This window comes from Urocitellus parryii, chromosome X (genome assembly GCF_045843805.1).
Source record: "Urocitellus parryii isolate mUroPar1 chromosome X, mUroPar1.hap1, whole genome shotgun sequence".
Lineage (NCBI taxonomy): Eukaryota > Metazoa > Chordata > Mammalia > Rodentia > Sciuridae > Urocitellus > Urocitellus parryii.
In genome coordinates, this window is record NC_135547.1 from 118,388,354 (window position 1) to 118,406,414 (window position 18,061).

An 18,061-nucleotide genomic window follows, 5' to 3' on the forward strand; every position below is an offset into this window, starting at 1 on the left:
AAATATATGTAAAATATGTTTAGCATGCTGTAAAATACTGTTAATAGCTATTATTTTCTCTCAAGAGTTTTTAAAATATGCATAGCCCTTGACACAGTAATTTCATATCTAATCACCTGATTAACCCATAGGAATAATCCAAACTAAGGAAACAGCATTGCATAAATAATTTTTTTCAAAGTGCTATTTGTATTTTTTTTTTTTTAAAAAAAGAGTGCAATCTTAGAAGAATACTTAAGTATATTATGGTCTAACCATTAAATGAAATATTTAACAATGGCTACATTGATGTTTACAAATCATAATAACCTAAGAAATATTTATAAAATAACATTTTAGTGTTGCAATCGAGGCTACAAAAACTAATGTTTAGGATGATCAAAAATCTTTATTAGAGACAGCATTTGTGTTACAGCCAAAATTTGGATGTTATAAATTCTTCTGAGTATTTACAGATGTTGATTCTACTTTTGCTCCAAAGTATGCATGATGTATTTAAGTAATACTTTGAAGAAAAAAAAACTCATAAAACCTACTACCACTTAGAAATTTGTTTGAATTTATGTCATTTGTTACTGTAAGTTCAGTTTATTCTAATTAGGTTACATAAACACAGGATTTAAACCAACATATGTTCCACCAAGGCCAATTCATTGTATAAGTGTTAAATATAAGCAGTCATTGTGGCTTGAAGCAAGATCACACATGTAATGATAAATGAAGGGCTTTCTAATACTATATGGGCACTCTAAGAATTATTTCATATGACTATAAAGAAGTTAAGAGGCCTCCTGTCTCATTCACAGCAGTTTCTCCAAAATAATGTGGTGTGCCGGAGCACGTTGGTGGTATAGTGGTGAGCATAGCTGCCTTCCAAAATAATGTGGTGTTTCAAAAAGCAAATGATAATCATGAGGTTGGATTCTTCAGGATCATGAATAAATCATTTAGTTTTACCATAACTTCCAAGTGATGGGAGGTACCATACCAGAAAATGTATGTTTGTGTTTGTTGTAATTTTTTCATTCTTGAACAAAGCATATTTATTAAAAATTTTAAATTTTCTATAAAAAGAAAAAAAACCAAAATCTTCATTAGGGGCTGTGGCTATAACTCAGTAGTAGAGCACCTTCCTAGGTTCATTCCCCAGCACTGTGAAAAAGAAAAAGTATCTACATCATTATGATCCAGAAATGAACATTTCTCAAGACTAATGAACTATCCTGATATCCACTTGCTTGAGATTGAGTTAATCCCATAAAAGATGCTACATAAACTTTCAGCTGTGCTACTCAAGAAGAACCCAGGTGCTAGCTGTTCATCTTTCGAGATGCTGTCTTATTGCTACATAAAACTTTTTCTTTTCTATCAAAAATCCTACATTACACCAAAGCAGGGGGTGGGGAACCCTGGAAGTTATTAACTCTGGATAGTAAAATGATGAGTATCAGTTATTTCTAACCACTTTTCTCTATTTTCTAAAATTTCTGAATGAGAAACATATTTCATGAATAAAATGTTTACCTCTGGGCAAATGTAAGTAAATACATAATACAAATACACAATAGTGTCAGCTTTCAGCAGGTTTATTATATGAAATGTGAAATCATAATAAATCTTATTTGACACATTCAATAGGAGATAATAGAAAAATTAAAAGGATTATAACAAAATATTCTGGACAGGTCCATGTTAAAAAAAATAGATAACATGGGCAAATTCCTAGAAAGATATGAACTGCCAAAAATTAGTCAAGAGAACATCTGAATAGACCTAAACAAGTAAAGAAATAAAATGATCAAAAAACCTACCCACAAAGAAAACCCCATGCTCAGATGGCTTCACTGATGAACTCTTACTAAACATTTAAGGAAGATGTAATATCTGCTCTTCACAAACTTTTCCGAAAAACAAGGGAACACTTTCCAAATCATTCTATGTGGATAATATTATCCTGATATCAAAACCAGACAAAGACATCATGACAAAAGAAAACTAAGCTGGTAACTTTTATGAACACAGATATGAAATTCCCCTATAAAATACTAGCAAACTGAATTCAGCAACACATAAACAGCATTAATACACTATGGCCAAGTGGGACTTATACAAGGAATGCAAAGTTAGTTTAATATCTGAACTTCAAATAACATAATATGCTAAAAAGGACAAAAAAAACCCACATGATCATCTTACAACATGCAGAAAAAGACTTTGACAAAATTATACTTTGTAATTTTTAAAAAGCCAACAAACTAGGAATAGGACTGAACTTCCTCAACCTGATAAAAAAGCAACTATGAGAAAACCACAACTAATATCATACTTAATGGTGAAATATTAAATACCTTCCCCTAACAAGGCAAGGATGTCTACTCTGGCATTTCTATTTAACATTGGAAGATCTAGCAAGATTAGGTAATGAAATGAAAGCCACTAGAAGGGCTAAAATGTAGCTCAGCGGTAGAGCAATTGCCTAGCATGTACTAAGCCCTGGATTCCATCCCCAGCACCACACACACACACAAGGCATTGGAAAGGAAGAAGTAAAACTATCTCTATTTGCAGCTGACATGATTTATAAATAAAAATTACTAATAAATCCACTAAAAAAATTTTAGAGAAAATAAATGAAGCCGGGTGCAGTGGTGCACACCTGTAAATCCAGCAACTGGGGAGGCTAGACAGGAGAATTGCAAGTTCAAAGCCAGCCTCAGCAATGGCAAGGCACTAAGCAACACAGTGAGAGCCTGTCTCTAAATAAAATACAAAATAGGACTGAGGATGGGGCTCAATGGTCGAGTGCCCCAGAGTTCAATCCCTGGTATCAAGAAAAGAGAGAGAGAGAGAGAGAGAGAGAGAGAGAGAGAAAGAAAGAAAGAAATGAACAATGAACAATGCAATGAACAATCCAAAATGAAATTAACAATTATTTACAATAGCACCAAAAAGAATAAAATACTTAGATTAAATTTCACAAAAGTAAAATAGTACACTACAAAACATCAGTAAAAGAAATTAAAAACATCCTGTGTTCATGGATCAGATGGCTTATTTATTAAAATGGTAATACACTCCAAATTGATCTGCAGATTCAACACAATCTCCATCAACATTCCAGCTGACTTCTTTGAGAAATTGACAAATCAATTCCAAAATTCATATGGAAATACAAGGAACCAGAACTGCCAAATCAATCTTTTTTAAAAAAAAATTTTAATATTTATTTTTCAGTGTTCGGCAGACACAACATCTTTGTTTGTATGTGGTACTGAGGATCGAACCAGGGCCGCACTCATGCCAGCCGAGCGCGCTACCACTTGAGCCACATCCCCAGCCCCCAAATCAATCTTGGTAAACAAAGTTGAAGGACTCTGTTATGGTTTGGATATGAGGTGTCCTCCAAAAGCTCATAGGTTAATGCAGGAATATTCAGAGGTAAAATGATTAGATTATGAAAGCTGCAACCTAGGTGAATGGACTGCCTGGGTGGTAACTGTAGGCAGGTGAGGGGTGGCTAGGGGAGGTAAGTCAGTGGGGTTGTGCCCTGGAAGGGTGCATTTTCCCTTCATCCTCTTCCCTCTCCCTCTTTCTCTGCTTCCTTGCTGCCATTTGGGGAGCAGTTCCCTTCTGTCACACCCTTACCCCCATGATGTTTTGCCTCACATTGGGCCCAAAGCAATGGAGTCAGTCTATGGACTGAGATCTCTGAAACCGTGAACCAAAATGAACTTTTTCTCCGCTAAGCTGTTCTTGTTGGGTATTTTGGTCACAGAGACACAAACTTTCTACAAAGCTACACAATCTAGACTCTACAATACTAGCATAAGGAATACATATAGATCAATGGAATAAAATTGAGAGTCAAGAAATAAACTCACATTTACAGTAAATTGATTTTTGACAAGAGTACCAAGACCATTTGATGGGGAAAGAATAGTCCTCCTTTCAATAACTGTGCTGGAACAACTGGATATCCACATGAAAAGAATGAATTTATATCACTCCCTCACACAAGTGAAAATTAACTCCAAATGGACCAAAATCCTACAAAACTTTTTTTTTAGTTGTAGATGGACACAATAACTTTATTTTGCTTATTTATTTTTATGTGATGCTGAGGATCGAACCCAGTGCCTCACATGTGCTGGGCAAGTGCTCTACCACTGAGCTACAACCCCAACCCAGCCTCCTACAAAACTCTTAAGAGAAAATACAAGCATAAAACTTCTTGGATTTATCAGTGGATTCTTGGGTATGGTACCAAAAGCACACATACACACAAAAATGGGCTTTCTCAAAATTAAATTTTTTTTTCCTTCAAAGGACACCACTAAGAAAGTGCAAAGACAACTCACTAAATGGAAGAAAATATTGGCAAGTCATATATTTGTTAAGGAATTTGTATCTAGAATATATGAAGAACTCTTAAAACAAAATAATATAAAATAAATAATAACAAATGGATAAACAATCTGAATAGACACTTATCCAAGGAAGATAAACAAATGGTCAAAAACATATGAAAAGATGATCAACATCATTAGTCATTAGGGAAGTACAAACAAATTCCACAATGGGATTCTTCATTCCCACTAGGATGACTCTAATATAAAGGACAAAAATAAGTGCTATGAAGGGTGTGAAGAAATTGCTACCCTCATTCACTGCTGATAGGAATGTAGACTGATACAACCACTTGGGGAAATAGTTTTGAAGTTTCCCAAAATGTTAAGCACATACCTACCATATGTCCCAGCAATTTTACTTATTGGCATATGCCTAAGAAAACTGAAAACATACATCCACATGATAACTTATATATGAATTTTCATAACAACATTGTTCATAATAATAAAAAAATAGTACCAACCTAATGTCTGTCAATTAATAATGGATTAACATGATGTGGCATATTCATACAATGGAACATTATTCATTAATAAAAAGGAATGAAGTACTGATTCATGATACAACATGGACAAAGCCAGGCACAAAAGGTCACATAGTGTGTGATTTCATTTACATGAAATGTCCAGAATAAAATTCACAGAGATTGCCAGGGATTGAGGGGAGAGGGAAATCAGGAGAAACTGCTTAAAGGACAGGGGTTTTACTTTGGAGTAAAAGAAATGTTTTGGAACTAGACAGGTGGTGCAATATTGTAAATGTACTAAATGCCATTGAGTTGTTCACTTTACAACAGTTGGTTGTATGTTATGAGTTTCACCTCAATAAAGTATTTAAAAGAAAAAACAATCCAAAAATCCTAGTTAACACTTCTATTCACAAATAACATTTCAAAAGGGGAAAAGTATTTCAAAAAGAGACAGAATTTTTCTTTTCATTCATAAACACAGGCAACATTTCCAGCACTCACCTTTCTCAGATTTCTTGTTTCCTGTTGAAGAACTGCTACAACCCATGATTTCTAAATCATATTATGTTCACAAATTCAACTTCTGATTCCAAGATAAGAGTATGAAAAGTCTCTTCCTTGATGTTGTGAGGAGTTGCTCTTAGTTGATCCCCTTCAATCACAGATACTAATAAGAAACAGGAGGGAAGGAGAGAAAGTATAAGTTAACAACATGATAGCTAAGGGGCTGCTTGGCAGAATTCGTTTTATGCTTCTTCTGAATTACTATTCATTGTGTGATATGGAAAGTGATCAGACATAATCTGACCCTGATTTATTTTCCAAATCACAACAGTAGCTACAGAGCAGCTACACACTCAAATTATAGTTTCTCCATCTCTAAATCAAATCTAACCCTAAAATTAAGCATTAAGAGTCAAACATGGTAGATAGCACATGCCTGTAATCCCAGCTACTCAGGAGGCTGGGGGCAAGAGGATGGAAAGTTTGAGGCCAGCCTTGGTAACTCAATAAGACCATCTCAAAATAAAAAATAAAAAGGGCTAAGAATGTAGCCAAGTGGTAATCTCCAGCACCTTAAAAAAGAAGCATTAATAATGAAATGAAAAATTGAACTGTAAGAATGTATTATTTTCTAATTGAAATACAGAGAATGGAGGAGCTGATATAATTGTTTTGACTTTAAACTCAAAGTAATTAAATCTATCTGGACTTTAAAAACACAAATTGGAGGCTCACTATGAGAAAAAAACAACATGTATAAACAACTGTGACAAAATTAAAATCAAAGTGAATTTTTTGACAATATATTTCATTTTTCAATCAGTTGAGGGTGCTTGTTTAAAAGAAGAAAATTCAAGACCTCCCCTCAAATTTAGGAATCATTATCTGTCAGAGTGTCCTTTTTACCATTTTTAGTACTGGGGCACTTTGCCACTGAGCTATATCCCTAGCCTTTTTTATTTTGAGACAGGATCTCCCTAAATTGCTGAGGCTAGCCTTGAACTCAAGGTCTTCCTGCTCAGCCTCCAGAGTCACTGGGATTACAGGCATGGCCCAAGAGTGTCCTTTTTTTTAATATTTATTTTTTTAGGTGTAGATGGACACAACACAATGCCTTTATTTTTATGTGGTGCTGAGGATCAAACTCGGGTCCTGCCAGTGCTAGGCGAGTGCTCTACTGCTGAGCCACAATCCCAGCCCCAAGAGTGTCCTTTTTAAATGAGCTCTCCAGGCATTCCTGAGACCCCTCTGAAGTCTCCCCTCTTGCTTACTAGATCCTTCTGATGAGGCTGCTGAATTGGCATTTCCATAACCACTTGATGAGGGTTTTAAACAAAATTCCCCTCTGTAGTATACCATCTCATTGCTTTTGGGGGTGATGTTTATTTTGTGATGCTCTGACTCTGAACTTTACCTACTTTTTTCTATCATTTTTTTCTATTACTACTACACTAAAGACTTCAAAATTTCAATTCAACTAAAGAAAGGGAAAACTAATATGAGTAAAATAAGGCTGGGAGTGTAGTGTAGTGGTAGAGTGAATGCTTAGTATGCCTGACACCCTGGATTCAATCCTCAGAACCAAAAAATAAAAATACAGCTGGACCCAATTCTTTTATGCATCAAATTAATTAACTCCCCTAAACTTTGGGCTATTTACAAATTTGATAGACATTTCTTTCATGTCTTTTTTTTTTTATCTACATCATGGATAAAAAATGTTAAGGTCAAGTTCAAAGGCACAACAAGCCCTGTGGCACTCCATTCCAGATCATTCTTCAGGGTATATCCACTACATTCACAATGTCTGAGCATATTTATTCAGAAAGAAAAGGAAGAGGAAGAGGGAAGGAGGATAAAGAAGAGTAAAAAAGGAAAGAGGAAGAGAATCAGTTTGGCATGATTTTTAATAAAAGAATCAGACATTTAAAGGTGGGAAAGACCCTTAAAATTACCTACTATTTATACAAAGTACAAGAAAATAAAGCAATTTGCCTAATGTCAAATTTTGCTGCATATTGGGGAAATTTTTAAGCTCCTAACGCTCAGCTTGCACTTCATTAAATCGGAATATCTGGGGGGTTAAAAAATACTAATGCCAAGGTCCCACCTCCAGAGATTCTGATGTAATTGGTATCAGGTGGGGATTGAACATCAAGATGTTGTTAAAGGTAACCAGATGATTCTAAAATACAGCAAAGTTTGACAATCTCTAAAAGAGATAATGTTTTATCAAACCTATAATGTTGCCTAGTGATCATTTTTCCAGAAATGCTTTGACTCCATTCATTGGAAGCTGAATTTTTCCAGAGTTAGACTTAACAAGTCTCTGGCTTCTGGTATCTACTTTTCTCATTTTTGAAAATGGTATACTACTGACCCATTTTTGTGCTCAGGAATTTCTCAAAGGTCATCTACAGTACATTAGAGAACAACACATCTGCACATTCCTTCATCACTGCAGGTGTGGGTGAGGGGGTAAAATTCAAAGTCCAGGCTTTACTGATAATACTCAATTACAAAAATTCTGGAGGCCAAGAAATCTGCATTGAAAGTGCAATCTTGGGCTGGGGGTATAGCTCAGTGGTAGAACATTTGCCCAGAATGTGCAAGTTCCCAGCATCAATAAAAATATGTACAAGTAAATATATTTGTAAAATATATATATATATATATTTATATAAAGTGTACCCTTCAGGGTACTTTGATGCAGGCAGTCCCCATATCCCAGTTTGAGAAACACTGCCCTCCCACAGTATCCATATCTACCTTGGGCTTTGCTTCATGCTTATGCTATTTTTTTCTACCCCTTTCCATGAATCATTAGAGTTTGGCATTGAGTAAGCAACAAACACTGATTGGATAACAAAAGTGATGTATCTTAATCTCAATTTCCTTTTTCCAGAAAAATAATGTATCTCCAAAGGCATTTGCTTCTCGGCTAATTCATTATAAACACATAGAATTCCATATATAAAATTCACTAGGAATTTTAAAAGCATCAAACTTGCATATGTTTCTGTTAGACTGTAAGAACCATGTGTAACTTTCTTTGTAAATACCCCTCGAACCTTTGGCACCTACGCAGTGCCTTTTACATAACATATGTTTGACAAATACTGAACGGATAAATGAATAAAGAAATAAGTATTTCTAAGCCAGAGTCCTTTAGAAAACTAATTGCTAAAAGTCATTATTTTTTTAATTTTTTTAAATTTATTTTTTAGTTTCAGGTGGATACAATATCTTTATTTTATATTTATGTGGTGCTGAGGATTGAACCCAGTGCCCCATGCATGCTGGGCGAGTGCTCTTCCACTGAGCCACAACCCCAGCCCCTAAAAGTCATTATTAGTGTATCATTTTTGCATTCTTTTTTAAAGCAAATTTTAAAATCATGTTGGAAATGATAATTGTTCTAGAATTCTTTGGTTGTCTATTAGAAAAAAATAATTGGCTATTAGAACTTTTATATTATTATTGTGTCATTTTTTTAATACTATTTTTCTTTCTCAGGTAACAGGGGGGAGGGAGGGAGGGAGAGAGAGAGACAGAGAGAGAGAGATCTCACCAAAACATGAAAAACATCTGGTGCCACTTACCACTCCCACATGCTACCCAACCTAGACCTTGAAGCACAGGGGAGAGGAAAGCAGGTTTGTGAGCAGTGTTTGTGGCATCCTTGGGAACACTTATGGCTAACTATGAAGCTGATAAAGATGACTTGGGGATTTTCCATGACTTGGAAAAACCTAAGCTTCTTCCATTTCCACACTCCACCAGCATCAAGGAGAGGACTTAGTACAGCAATCAAAGTCTCTGAAAAAGTGATTCCTCCTGCAAGGGGTTCTCAGGCTCAAAAGGTTGATGTCCTGGTCACATAAACCACTGGGGTGGATTGTGGCAAAAACAGCTTGAAAGCTGCCCAGTGCTTCTGCCCTTTCTGATATATACCAAAGATGATTTTAAGAGTAAACATAAATTAGTGACTCATCATCAGCACTCAACGTACAATCTGCAAAAGGACAGGTTTCTACCAAAAGGTTGGGCTTCTACTAAAAGGTTTTTACTGTGGGGCGATGGGTGGACAGGAAGGAGACCCGAGAGTGGAACTGTTTGACATTTCATCTCATCCTAACCACTTTCATTTTCAAAGCTGAAAACAAGAGGAAAGAACAAAAGATGGCCCTTGGAGCCAGCCCACCCTTTACCACTGAGCATTCTTGAAGTGTAAGCCCAGCTTCCCTAAGATGCTCTTATTCATTCTTAACATTATTTTATTTCTAAGTGGATCTCTATACAACTCCCACACCTTGGCTCAGCTACCCTGACTGTGCATGAATCTACCTCTGGTAATATTCTAGATGTTAACTGGGTAGTTCTCCATGCCAGAAATCCAGCTTTTCCTAGAAATGTTAGCTTTTGTGAGAAATTCCTACTCAAGCTCTGGCCCTGAGGAACTCAAATCCAGAATCCACCATCATTTATCTGGCTCCCCCACCATCACCACACTACCATACTACCACAATGGGAGTTAAGTAGGCAGTTATAATTCTTCCTCCTTGAACTCTAGACACTAGCATGGAGAATGGACACCTTGTCAGGCTCACTCTACTTCTGATATGATTATAATCATGAAGTATCTTAACCTAGAGCCAGGTTTTCCAAAGTGTGTTTGTGTTTGTCTGTTCATCAATGTGGTTTATTATTCTAAGAATAAGGCAAAAAAAAAAAAAAAAAAAAAGTTCCACCATGAGAAAAAAGTAGTGTTTAACAAGTTTTTTTTTTTTTTTAACTGCAGGATTTCTCAGAGCCTTCAATAGATTAATGTGCATTGGGAATCTTTAAGAGCGAGTTGACAACTAGGAGGGGACCCTTTTGAGGTAACCATTTCAAGAACAACTATTGTTCCTAACTGTCTAATGTTAGTTCAGTAGAGCCTTGGATTTAGAAAGGACTGAAGTTTAAATTCTCAGCTTGTCATGAATTCCTCTGCACCTCAGTTTCCTCTTAAGAGATAAAAGTGCATACTTTACTGACTTGAACAAAGAGCAGACAGGTTAGCAGGGGCCATGCATGGGTGGGAATCGGCTGTGTTTACTCAAGTTTCCTTCAGAATGCTTCGCTTGGGGCCTCCCAGAGACCACACCCCTTGAATATCTGTAGGCTCTAGAATAAATGAAGATTCACAAAGAAATGCCCCACCCTCAGAGCTGCAAGATCTGAAATAATGCTATACCAGTAATACCAATAAGAGTTAAAATCACTACCATTTATTAAGGGACTATTATGCACCCAGCACAGTAGGTGCTTTATATTTCTATTATTCTAGTAAATCTTCATAGCAAACCTTCAAGGTAGCATCATCACCCCCATATTACGAATGAAGAAACTGAGGCTCAGATATTAAATATCATACTCCCTGGCACAGATGATTAGTGGCAAAACTGAGGATTCCCCTATTTAACCATTAAAAAACAAAAATGCCTGCCCACTTAAAGGCTAGCTATGCCTCACTTTCAGGATCCAGTCTGTGTTACAACTAAATCACTGGAGAGAATTCTTAAACACTGCAACAAATTCTTTTCCATTTCTTATAAAGAAATAAAAACCCTGTGGTCCTCTATTAAAAGAGGCCAAAGGAGCTAAGGAAGCTTTCTAAATATGAAGTTGTATAGTGGAGTTTGGATAATACTCCATGAGGGATCTACTTACAAGTGTTTCTCAAAGTGTCGCTTGCCTCATTTTTTAGCTCTCATCAACTAAGTTATTCCAAATATCAAATTTATTTGAAATAGGCCACAACCCTTCAGATTGCAAAGTCATCTGTACACCTTTTTTAAATAACAATTGATTTACAATTAGCATTTCTGAGAAAAATCATCCTAAGAAATTGCAAAACAATAAATATACTCCAATGAGTATACATTCCCTCTTTCATTTTCACATGATAAATGTTTATCATGTAGAATACAGTCATGTAGAATTAGCCCATAATGTCTAACAACAAATGAACATCTTACCTGGGTCTCTTGCTTGGCCACTGCAAAGGTTTTCCTCACTCCAGGTGTTTCAGGAGAAACAAAGATGAGAAAAAGTTTTCTCTATGAGAGAACACGGAAATCTGAAAGAAAAGAGTTATAATTTTCAGATCTCTCTGGAGTACCATACACACACACACACACCAGGGAGAGCTCTTGCTTAAATAAACACACACACACACACACACACACACACATACACACACACACACACACATAAACAGAGAAATCACTAGAACAGTGCCAATCTGACTTGACTTTCAGCCTGGAAGGCAAGCCCAAAGTCACAGATTCAGGAAAGGCTGAGCTATCTTGTGAGCTGCAGCTGTCTGCCCCAACCCTTCTCTGTTCCTGGCCTGGAAATAAAGAGATGTGCTCAAGTAATGGGCTGCGATATCAGTGGTCACATGATTGCTTCTAAGGGGACCAGACTCTGTTCAGGCAGGATCAGGCTGCTGTTTGCAGAAATATTCCATATCAGTACAAGTAGAAAAGAGAAGTTCAGTAAATAAAGGCAGAAAAGCATTCTTTAGATCAACTGCAGATGATTTTTGGAAAACACTGTATAACCTGCGTACAATTAAGAGAAAGTGGGAAAATGAAACATTCTTTCTAAGGGCTAGAAAGACATACATTTAAAGGAGTTGCAGTTAGAGCACTGCAAACTAGTTCATATGACATGTGTATTTGCCCAGCTGTCCAATTCTTCTTATTGGAGAACATATTTATGAAAGAGAGATTCACCTCCTTTCATTGGCAGAAAAGAAAATGAAAGTTGACCTGTAGTTTTCTGAGTTTCGGAAAGAAAAAAAGGAAGATACATCTGAAAACTCAAAGTGATGAATTCAGTAATGGATGCCAACAACCACAATTCGGCTATCTGTTAAAACAATTCAGGGATGGGCTTATTCTCAGAGTCTCATGCTGACTGTAGCCACACTGTTAGCAATTTTCCTCCCAAACTTCCTAGCTGGTTACACGGCATATGCAGCTTCAAGCTTACTGTTCTCAGGCTTCACCAACCGGGATTTACAGGACTGTAGCCATGGCCGTTTCATAACCCCACCCAAGCTGCTCTTTAGCTTTAGCTGCTCTTTAGTCTTTCTGCAATTGAGAGTCATAGAGGACTAGCAAAATGGTTACCTAGTTTACTACTTAATCTAATGGAGTTCCTTTAAAAATAACTAGAAAAGCAGCTTTGGGCTTCTGTACTTTATTAGCATATTAAATATTACCAGAGGGCCTCATTATGAGGCAATACAACCGTTCAGGTTTCCATGGCAGGGACACCAAGATGAGAATCTGATGAGGCTGCCACATGCTTTGTAAATGATAGCATAATTACCCAGGCCTCTGAAAAAATAGTGGACAATGCAGCTCTATGGCTAGATTTCCAAACACATGTTCAATTCACAGTCATTAAATGATGGCTATGTCTAAATGCAGTTGTTCAAATGTCACCTTCTCTATGTGAAGCCTTTCCTGAATCACCAAAAGGGAATTAGTCATTCTGTCTCCTGGCTCTCAAAGCCATGCATGTGTCCAATTATAAAGTCTCCCAAAATGTGCTGTAATTTGCCCTTTTACATGTTAAATCCTAAGGGGAAAGAATCCATTCCATTCCTCTTGGCATCCTCAGCTCCAGATGCATAAGATCACCAAATATTTGTTTAATCATAGAAATAAAAGAGAGGAGGGAAAGAACCTGGGATTTAGGTGATTATTTTTTAATATGTTTTTAGTCCATCTAAAATACCTTTGCTTTATTTATTTTTACGTGGTGCTGAGGATCGAACCCAGTGCCTCACATGCATTAGGCAAGCACTCTACCACCGAGCCACAACCCAACCCTTAGAATATTTTAATAGTCAATTTCTGAACTATGAACTAGATTAGTAAATTGTATCAATTTAGAATTCTTAAAATTTAGATCTGGCCAGGTGTGGTGGTGTACACCTATAATCCCAGCTATTGGGGAGGCTGAGGCAAATCACAAGTTCAAAGCCAGCCTGGGCAACTTAGCAAGACCCTATCTCAAAATAAAAAATAAAAAGGGGCTAGGGATGTAGCTCAGTGATAGAGTGAGTGCCCTTGGGTTTAAAAAAAAAATACTTAGAATCTGCTTTGAATGAATAGCTTTACTTTTTTCTATTATACAAAGAACACTGAAACATTACTTTGAGTACCATATTGGAGTCCTACAGCCAGCCTCTAATTGCTAAATACACCAACACTGATATATATGAATAAATCACAATAATGCTAATAACACTAATTAAGCACTAATTGAGCACTTACAATGTTCTAGACTTATTAATTTGACATGTTAATCTTAGTTAATCCACATACTAGCCTATGAAGTATACACTACTCACATGCTAGGAACAATAGGCCAAAGTCAAATAACAAATGAAAGACAGATCTGGGATTTGAACCCAGCACTTTGACTCTAAAACACCTGCTTATGATCACTGCACCATACTGTCTGGATCAGCACCTTGTGCGTTTGCAAAACTGAGGTTTTTGTTTCTCGGATGTTCTTTGACTTTCCTGCAGTTAAGCGGGAATGTGTTCTCCCAATCTGAGAAAAGAAAAAACAAACAGGCAAAATCATGTTTACAATTCTAAACCCACTCATTAACAATAAATTTGTTCCCCTAACAGTCAAGGTATGTCAATATATTTCTTAATGGGCATATCATCATATGAAAACAGCTGACAGGAAAGGTAAGAAACCAATTTCCCCTTGGAAAAGGCATGGTAATACCAAATCATCCTTGACCAAGATGCCTTATGTTCTTTCATTTAACAAATATTCACTGAGCTGTGCTGAGGAAAGGGACACAAAAGGTGAACAAAATACACATGACTGGGTGAGGCAAACACAGAGGTAAATAAGAAATAGTAATAAATTGCAAATTAAAATCTGTCTCCCCTATTAGACTATAAGCTCCAGGTACCCATAACAGCACCTGGCACATAAGAAATAATTATTACATAAATAAATAAAAGCAAAACAGTAATGTATGGCAGGTGAAAAATACTATGGGAGCCCAGAGAAAGAGTTCTATTCTAGAAAGGGAAATGAGAGGAGGTTTTTTCTAGAAGAAATGACCCACAAATCTTATGACTGGGGGCTGGGGTCATGGTTTAGTGGTAGAGCGCTTGCCTAACACATGTGAGGCCCTGGATTCGATCCTCAGCACCACATAAAAATAAAATAAAGGTATTGTGTCCATCTACAACTAAAAATATTTTTAAAGCCAAAACAAAACAAAACAAAAAAAAAACTTATGATTGAACTGACATTATCCAGAAGAAAAGACAAGGGCAAAAAGAAGGTATTCTTATGAACATACATATTCTACTATACTTGACAAGGATGTGAAATAAGAGTAGAACTAAAAATCAGAATGAACTGCAACCCTAATGATCATGCTGCAATTAGAGTGGATAGAGAAAGATGCCTGTCAAGAATGAAAAATGGGGGCTGGGGATGTGGCTCAAGTGGCAGTGTGCTCGCCTAGCATGCATGAGGCACTGGGTTCAATTCTCAGCACCACATAAAAATAAAATATGGTGTCCACCTAAAAAACTAAATATTTAAAAAAATGAAAAAGGCTGCCTTTTCCACCTCTGCAGGCTTCCTCTTCCTTTGCTGCCTCCCTTTTCTATTTCCACTATGCCACTCCTTTGTCTTCATCTTCCAAATAAACTTCCTGCCCTGTAATGCTTGCTTCAGGCTCTGCTACTGAGGAAACCCAAGCCAGGACACTTGATTAGTCGATGAAGTAAGAAACTATGGAAAGACAGAGGAATTCAGAGAAATCTGGCTACCTCATAAGGAGGAAAGACCACATCACAGGCAAAGTTTTCCTATTTCACAAGCTTCCTGGAACTGGCCACAGTTCCAATTTCTGCCAAGGTAAAGTACTTCTAATGGCCAGCTCCTAGTATCGATCATAACACACCCTGAGAAGTATGCTAGAATTAGATGCAGTAGCCAGACTGGAGAGTAGACTGAGATAACAGCAATATGCAGTTATACTTGGTGGGGGTTACTTAAGGGGTCTGCCCATTCTTGGCCCTGGTAGCTGAATGTTCAAAGCACCAGACAGGACTGGTCTCCCAGCTATGGCAACTTTCAGCTAGCCTTCCAGTGCTGAGGCCAATGGTAAACAATAACAAATCACTACTTCTTAAATTCTGATAGTCTCCAAAACTGGGCACTTGCCTGGCAGCAGATGTACAGAGATCTACAGGGAAGCAGAAAACATTAGAACTTATATTTTTTATCTGTTTTCTTATTCTTATTAATTTTTCTATTTCTAATGTATATTTAATCATGTATACAATGAGTTCAGTAGTATTGGCTATAAATAAGCAAATATACTAGGGGTCCATTCTCAAAAAAATTTTACTGTGAGGAGCCCATGGTCCCCAAATTTCAAAGAACCCTGATTGAAAGAGACCATTCCTTTCAAAAGAGAAGAAAGGAACACAAAGTAATTTTACACTTAAACAATAGAAAAGATTAACCATATCTCCAAGGATAAGGTCTGAGTATTGAAAAATCACATTAAGTAAGAGAAAAGAGAGGCCAGATTTGGCAAACCATAGGAAGTCATTAAGAGAAATCAAAGGTAGGTTAGGAGTCACTATCAGGTGGAAGAAATTCATAAAGGTCAGTACTGGCCAGAAGTGTTCATTGGGGTCACCTGGTCAGCAGCCATAGTAACAGGATGAAATAGCTGTCATGTTTTTAAGTATAGAAGTTCAGTTTTGAAAGGATCCTTCTTAGATATAAAAGTTAATCCTTCTTTTGTTGCGATTTAATAAATAAAAGATTAGTAGATATCAAAGTTTCAATTATGACCACTTAATCTAACCCTTGGTTCTAGATGGCTTGCATTTTTTTTTTTAGAGAGAGAGAGAGAGAGAGAGAGAGAGAGAGAGAATTTTTAATATTTATTTTTAGTTCTCGGCGGACACAACATCTTTGTTGGTATGTGGTGCTGAGGATCGAACCCGGGCCTCACGCATGCCAGGCAAGCACGCTACCGCTTGAGCCACATCCCCAGCCCCAAGATGGGTTGCATTTTAAAAAATAATTTCACCTTAAATTAACACTGGATGTTCATAAATCAAAATTTTAAAAGTTTCCCAGTGGGCTGGAGGTATAGCTCAGTGGTAGAGCACTTGCCTAACATGTGCTAAACCATGGGTTTCATCCAGAGTGTTTCAGTCTGGATAAAATGGAATAAGGACATTCTGCCTGCTCAACCCTGTTTCTCCCATGGAATGATGCTATCAACCCAGGCAGAATCCATGAAGCAGCCATTTAAGGACTGTAGCAGGCAGACTCTATTGCCTTTGCAACTTGTTTTATAAGCTGCCATGTTTGAGGGGCCTATAAAGACTGGGGGAAAGCCAACAAGGATCTAATTAAGGTCCTCAGTCAAACAGATTATGAGGGACTGAATCCTGCTGACAACCACGAGCTTAGAAGTGGATCCCTCCCAGTCAAGCCTTCAGATGGCTATAGTCCAGCCAACTCCCTTAACTGCAGCAACTCAAAAAAGATCCTAAAGGTGCCCAAGCAAACTAGGCCTGGGTTCCTACACTGCAGAAACCATGAGATCATAAAAGTATATTGTTTTAAGTCACTAAAATTTTTGTTAATCTGTTACATAGCAATAAATAAGCAACGTGAGGACTCCAAAAAGTAAACAGTAGAAGGTAGAGTAAAAGAACATCAGAGTTTGAAGTACTGCTGAAGTGGTAGGTAGTAAGTTTACATTTTTTCCCCCTTCAGTTCAAGGAAGCAGAAATTCAAATTAGAACCACAATAAGATATCACTATTCACCTGTAGCATGCTTAAATTAAGGGGAAAAAATACTAATAATACTTAATGCTGGCTAGAATGGAGAGCAACTAGAAATCTAATACCTTGCTAGCAGAAATGCAAAGTGGTACAGCTTCTCTGAAAAAGAGTTCAATAGTTTCTTATAAAGTTGAATATATACTTACCATATGACAGCAATCCTACTCCTGGATAGTTACTCTAGAGAAATGGATTTCTCTGTTTACACAAAAACCTATATACAGGTTCACAGGGTAAATACGGAAAACAGTCCAGATGTCCTTCAATGAGTGAATGGATACATAAACTGTGGGACATTCACACAATGGAATACTATGTAGTAATAAAAATAAATGAACTGCTGATACACACAAGCTGAATAGATCTCAAAGGTATTATACTGAATGAAAGAAGACATGCTTAAAAGGTTAGCCATTTCTATAACATTTCCAAAAAGACAAAACTATAGTGATGGAGAACTGATTGGTGGCTGTCAAAGGGTTTATGGTTAGGGAAGGAGAGATGACTATATCTGATTATGGTGATAGTTACACTAATCTATCTGTTAAAATTCACAGAACTATAATACAACAGCAATTGTTTTGTATGCTAATTTTTAAAAAATTTTTTTTAGTTGTAGATGGACACAATATCTTTATTTATTTTTATGTGGTGCTGAGGATCGAACCCAGTGCCTCACACATGCCAAGCAAATGCTCTACCACTGAGCTACAGCCCCAGCCCTTGTATGATAATCTTAAAGTGCTTTTTTT

General features: G+C 36.8%; 1 protein-coding gene across 1 annotated transcript in view; it reads right to left on the reverse strand.

The window, feature by feature from the left end:
* Ppef1 (protein phosphatase with EF-hand domain 1) overlaps positions 1-18,061 on the reverse strand; it is a 131,136-nt gene that overhangs the window by 96,304 nt on the left and 16,771 nt on the right. Inside the window, exons 4-6 of the mRNA XM_026396728.2 lie at positions 13,922-14,005; positions 11,407-11,507; positions 5,381-5,546 (exon numbers count right to left, since the gene is read on the reverse strand). Of these exons, the coding sequence (XP_026252513.1) occupies positions 5,381-5,426 (46 nt within the window). The 5' untranslated portion in view covers positions 5,427-5,546; positions 11,407-11,507; positions 13,922-14,005. The remainder of the gene's footprint in view (positions 1-5,380; positions 5,547-11,406; positions 11,508-13,921; positions 14,006-18,061) is intronic.